Genomic DNA, 6,000 nt, shown 5'->3' with positions numbered 1-6,000 from the left:
AAAATTAGCCAGGTGTGGTGGTGCATGCCTGTAATCCCAGCGACTCGGGAGGCTGATGTTCAAAGAACCCAGGAGGTGGAGGTTGCAATGCACCGAGATCACGCCATTGTACTCCAGCCTAGGCAACAAGAGCAAAACTCCGTCTCAAAAAAAAAAAGAAAAAAAAAAAAAAAAAACAGAACCTGACTTTCAATGAAAAGCTCCTGTGACTTAGCATAATTATTTTCCCCCTAAGGGATTTATTGGGCATTCACTAGTCCATATTCAACTGTTACATTTAAGTAGCACTATTTCAATGTCCCTTATATATGTCAGGGGATTCTCTTTCTCATAGCACCAGTAAGAATCTCTTAGTCAAGCTCTTATTGTCATTTACACAGAACACTTACTCGAGTAAGAATGAGACTTTTAGAAACCTTGGAAGAATGAAGTAATCCCAATGTGATCTTTAATTTCTCAAAGAGATCTCTCATTTCACCACGCCGCCTCCGCTCATTGGCAGTGTGTGTCCGGCGATAATAAGCAAACGCTTCTGCTTCTTTCTGTAGTTTGTCACTCCAGTAATCAGGCTTCAGTTTCAGAGGAACTGGTGGAGCCTGTTCAAACAAGATTGCCTCCTAAACATCTTGAACATGTAATTGGCCCTCTTATTCTGTTCCAAATGACACTGCCCTATTTCAGGCACCCATTACCTTTTGTCTGGACTGTTGTAACAGCCTCTCAATTGGTCATCTTACTACCAGTCTATCTTTCCTTCAAATCTAACTCTTACAATGCCAATAGTATAATTTCTAATACATGCTGAAGTGATCTTATCAGCTCTTAGTTCAAATTTCAGTGATTTTCAAACAAGGAAGAAATTGTGTACGTTATAGGCGTAGAATATCTGAAAGAGCTTACTTATGTAATTTATTATATTACTAAAACTTGTTTTCATGATACAAATCAACTGTTTTTCAAAAAATACTATAAGATCCTCCTTAATCTGGTAAAGAATCAACTGCCACTCTTCTAAATCACCTTTCTCTCCAACCATTCCTATCTGCTAGAAATTCCCAAGATATACTACACAATCCCACACCTCCTTGCCATTACACAGGCTTTTTACCTGTACCTAGATTACTTATCCCATCTCTTACCTAAACCTCCATAACATTTAAAACTTAACACTTCAAACTCAAACTTTTTCAGGAAAGTCCTTCTTGATCCTCAGAAAGGCTTAAGGCCTCCTTTCTCTCTCTTATTGATTCCATTACAATCTTTGCATATAGGACTTAAAATATATGAAGAGTCTGGCCAGGCACAGTGGCTGAAATCTGTAATTTCCAGCACTTTTGGAGGCCGAGGTAGGGGATCACTTGAGGCCAGGAGTTTGAGACTAACACAGGCAACACAGTAAGACTTCACCTATACACACACACACACACACACACACACACACACACACGCTTATAATGAAAAGCAACCATGCCCTGAACTTGTACCTGGATCCTCAGAAACAATCACTTTTTAATTCTTTTAGCAGCTTCTTCTAGTTCTTAAATCTATATCCTAAACCAAAAATAGTAACATAAGCTTATTTTTTTCTATTTTCAATGCTATCTACTGCCTTCTTGCTATGCAGAAGAGGATTGAGCTCATATCACTCTCATGTCTTATACCACCTTATCATTCCAATATAGTTACATCACTACTTTTAGTTGTTCTACTGATCCCTTAGCAACTTGAATTCTACCTTAATTTCTTATTTCATCAAGAATAAACAATCTATCTTGCCTTTCTACTTTGTAAAATGAGGGTATCAGCACCTGTATCCTTCCCTTTATTTCTTCTTCCCTCTCTCACCTCCCAATTTGTCATTTGTATTCTCACATTTTTCAAGACTGAAATTAAGTCTTCTATATTTTAACTATAGGTTATAAACTTTTTTTGAAAAACATCAACTATTATGACATTATAAACACTACTCATACAAAGTGAATAATATTTCCTGTCCTGTGCAGTTTCTTGGTTTTGTGTTTTTTCCCTCCGACGTTCCTAATTGTCTCTTTTTCTGACACTGTTTGCTTAATCATAACTCTGACAGTACCCAAAAACTCTCATGGAAAAGCCACTGCCTTTCTAAAGTTAAACCTATTATGCATTAAGATAGAATAGGAGGGCCGGGCATGGTGGCTCAAGCTTGTAATCCCAAGCACTTTGGGAGGCCGAGACGGGCGGATCACGAGGTCAGGAGATCGAGACCATCCTGGCTAACACGGTGAAACCCCGTCTCCACTAAAAAATACAAAAAATTAGCAGGGCGAGGTGGCGGCGCCTGTAGTCCCAGCTACCCAGGTGGCTGAGGCAGGAGAATGGCGTGAACCCGGGAGGTGGAGCTTGCAGTGAGCTGAGATCCGGCCACTGCACTCCAGCCTGGGCGACAGAGCGAAACTCCGTCTCAAAAAAAAAAAAAAAAAGAAAGATAGAATGGGAGAATAAAAGAGCCAACAAGACAGAAAGACAATATAAACATTAAATACAGCAAAGTGAAGCAAGAATTTGCATGTAATTATTTGGGTACAAAACAATGGATTATGTAAATAAGCTATTATGAAAATTCTTATTATATCTGAAAAATGCTTCAGAATAAATTTTTAAAAGCCAAATATAATGATATATGCAAATAATTACAACCATGCAAATACGTTGTATCGTAAGTCCCCAAATCAGATCAAAACCAAACTGTACTATGATTTTTTAAAGGAACCAAATGCCACCCTCTACTTCAATCCAAGCCATCACTGACTTTTTTTAATCTTTTAAATTAGGATAGAAAAACAAGTGGAAAACAATTCAAACAAACCAAACTCTCCTCCATGCCTACTGTTGGTTAGGAAAAACAGAAAACCCTGCTTAATTATGTTACTATGATACATACCAAAAAGACTAAGAAAATTAAAGGTTTATTGTTTCATGGATCCCTGAACTGCTAGCCATTTTGCAAAGGATAGTTTTTTAATTCACTGAAAATCATGAGCCCAGGCAAGAAAGAATGGCAGCTTGTTTTACATCAAACCATTACAAGAACCGTTTTCAAATAAGCACATATATTCTCATAAATTTCATATCCATTTTTAACTCCTCTAAATTAGTCTACCCTCTGAGGAGAAGAATTAAAAGGGGGAAAAAAAGGGACCTTAGTAGTATAATTTCATTAAGGAGAAAAAACTGATTAACTCACTGGCCTGAGAAAAAATCGTGGCTAATATAGCTAATGTTGTTTCAACCCTAGGATAAATGTTAACAATTTTATTCAATGAGTAATTATCACTAAATATATCCTAAATACCTTTCGACTCCTTTCAGCTGCTTTTTCCTCTGCAGAGATGTGAGTACGGGACCTGGATAAAGACAGGATTTTTCAGTGTCTTACTGAAATTTAATAATCTTAAGACCAATTTCATAGCTACAACCAAACCATTCCAAATTACAAACAGTTTCTTTTTCCCAAGGTGTGATATACAACCACATTATTTACTTGACATTATATATTTTCTCTAAAAGTGTACAAATAGTCACTAAAACTTCAAATTACTTTCTACAATCATGAAATATTTAATACACAAAACCATATAAACAAATTTAAAGTCGTCCTCCAGTATCCATGGAAGACTCATTCCAAAACTTCCAGCAGTATCCTTGAATACTCAAGTCCCTGATATAAAATGGTATAATATTTGCATATAACATAGGCACCTCCTCCTATATACTTTAAATCATCCCCACATTACTTATAACACCTAGTACAATGTAAAAACTAAGTAAATAGTTGTTATACTGTATTGTTTAGGGAATAATGACATGAAAATAAGGTCTATACATGTTCAATACAGATGCAATTTTTCTTCTTCCAGATATTTCCAATCCACAGTTGGGTGAATCCACAAATACATGCTTTCTATATTTGTGGATACATGCTTTTCCATTATACCCTTGGTCCCTCCCAATTGTGAAAGAGGACCAAGTATATAATGAACACCTACATATGAACCATCTAGCTTGAGAAATAATACATCTCAAAAATACAGAAGGTTTTATATGCAGTCCACTCAATCACATTCCCTTCCTTCCTTCTCAAAGATAAACATTCTAAGAGTTTTACCATGCACATCTTTGTAAGTTTTACTAGAAATATATATATATCTTAACACAAAAAAAAGTACCACTTTAAATATTATATAATATACTATATCTTTCTGCAACTCATTGGTTTCATTCAATATTCGACCTGAAGGCCAGGCACAGTAGCTCATGCCTGTAATCCCAGAACTTGAGGAGGCCAAGGCAGGAGGACTGCTTGAGGCCAGGAGTTCAAAACTAGCCTGGGCAACATAGCAAGACTCCGTCTCTACAAAAAAAAAAATCAAAAATAAAAGTACAAATAAATTACACCTGATATATGCTGATACACAGAGTTCTAATTCCAATTGTTTTAACTGTTATAGTATTCCACAATGTGAATTTCCCCGAATTTTTTTTTTTCCAGAATGTTTGTAGTTATTTAGGTTGTTTCTAAATCTTCATAATAGCAAACAATGCTGCAATGGACAGTCCCATACACGACCCCTTGTGTGAATTTTTCTAGGGCATAGGAGCAGAATTGTCAGGCAAAAGAAAGATATGCACACCTTCAAGTTCAGTAACTGTTAAACTGGTAATACAATGTACACTCCCACTTGCTGTATGAGAGTTCCCATTGCTCCAAACCTAGATAACTGTACTATCAGAAATCTCCATTTTTGCAGTCTTATGAGTGTGAATTGGTAAAGTCACTGTGGTTTTATCTGCATTTCCCTAATTACTTGTGAAGCTGAACAAATGTACATGTGTTTACTGGGCTTTTAGGTTTCTTCTTCTGTCAACTGTCTCTAATATCCATTATTTACTTTTCTACTGGGTCATCTTTTTCTGACTTGTAACAATTTTTTTATACCCTCGATACTAATCCTTTGTTAGTTAATATGTATGGCAAACACTTTCTTCATAGTCTGAGTTTGCCTTTTCACTGTTTTCATAGTGTTCTGACAGAATTTTTAAATTCTTTTAACCCTTATTTTTAATTAAATTTAAACAAAACTAATAAAATCTTTAATTTTTTTTTTTTTTTTTTGAGATGTAGTCTCACTGTCTCTCAGGCTGGAGTACAGTGGCACAGTCTCAGTTCACTGCAACCTACACCTCCTAGGTTCAAGCAATCCTCCTGCCTTAGCCTCCCAAGTAGCTGGGACTACAAGGGTGTGCCAACAAGTCCGGCTAATTTGTGTATTTTTAGTAGAGACAGGGTTTCACCATGTTGGCCAGCCTGGTCTTGAACTCCTGAATTCAGGTGATTTGCCCACCTCGGCCTCCCAAAGTGCTGGGATTACAGGCGTGAGCCACCACGCCCAGCCTAAATCTTTAGTTTTTTATTTTCATCTGTTCCCTTACGGTTTTTGTGCTGTGTTGCCAGCACACCTTTTTAAAGGCCACCTTTAAAAATAGTGTTTACTTGCAACATTTCTGTGCCCCCCTCTTGGCCCTTTACCATTCCAATCCATTAACATGTTATCCCTCTCCATTTGCTGAATTCGTCTTCGTCTTTAAATACAATTTTCTAAGAAAACTCTTACACAGCTTGTCAGAGAATGTTCTCACACAGCAGTTTTCCTGTTACTATTACAAATATTTTTTAGAGGTTTTGTTTGTTGCCATGGTTTACAAACTCAGTTTTAGTATACAGAACTCATTATCCCAGCAATACTGCTAAACTCATTAAGTCTAATTAAGTTTTTAAGGGATTTAAATTCTTTCAAGTTTAGACAGTAGGTAACTGCAGTAGCCTGCAAACAGCTCCGGAGTGAAGAGAACTATCCGTCCTACTTTCTACTCCTTCAACTTTCTCAGCATCAGTAGGAACGAAGAATTATTCTTTCTCAGCTCATAGCTACTTTCATATCATTGTAGTTAATGAGACGACAG

General features: G+C 36.6%; 1 protein-coding gene across 5 annotated transcripts in view; it reads right to left on the bottom strand.

Annotated features, from left to right (window-relative positions):
• Positions 1-6,000, bottom strand: part of MGA (MAX dimerization protein MGA) — a 109,087-nt gene that overhangs the window by 8,935 nt on the left and 94,152 nt on the right. For all 5 annotated transcript variants that reach the window (XM_023198369.1, XM_023198374.1, XM_023198372.1 and 2 more), the window contains 2 exons: positions 3,332-3,383; positions 390-596 (listed from right to left, as the gene is read on the bottom strand). In XM_023198369.1, coding sequence (XP_023054137.1) covers positions 390-596; positions 3,332-3,383 — 259 coding nt within the window. The remainder of the gene's footprint in view (positions 1-389; positions 597-3,331; positions 3,384-6,000) is intronic.

Source organism: Piliocolobus tephrosceles, chromosome 6, assembly GCF_002776525.5.
Source record: "Piliocolobus tephrosceles isolate RC106 chromosome 6, ASM277652v3, whole genome shotgun sequence".
Classification (NCBI taxonomy): domain Eukaryota; kingdom Metazoa; phylum Chordata; class Mammalia; order Primates; family Cercopithecidae; genus Piliocolobus; species Piliocolobus tephrosceles.
Note: the sequence above shows the minus strand (reverse complement) of the source record. Positions and strands in the feature narration are given on the sequence as shown.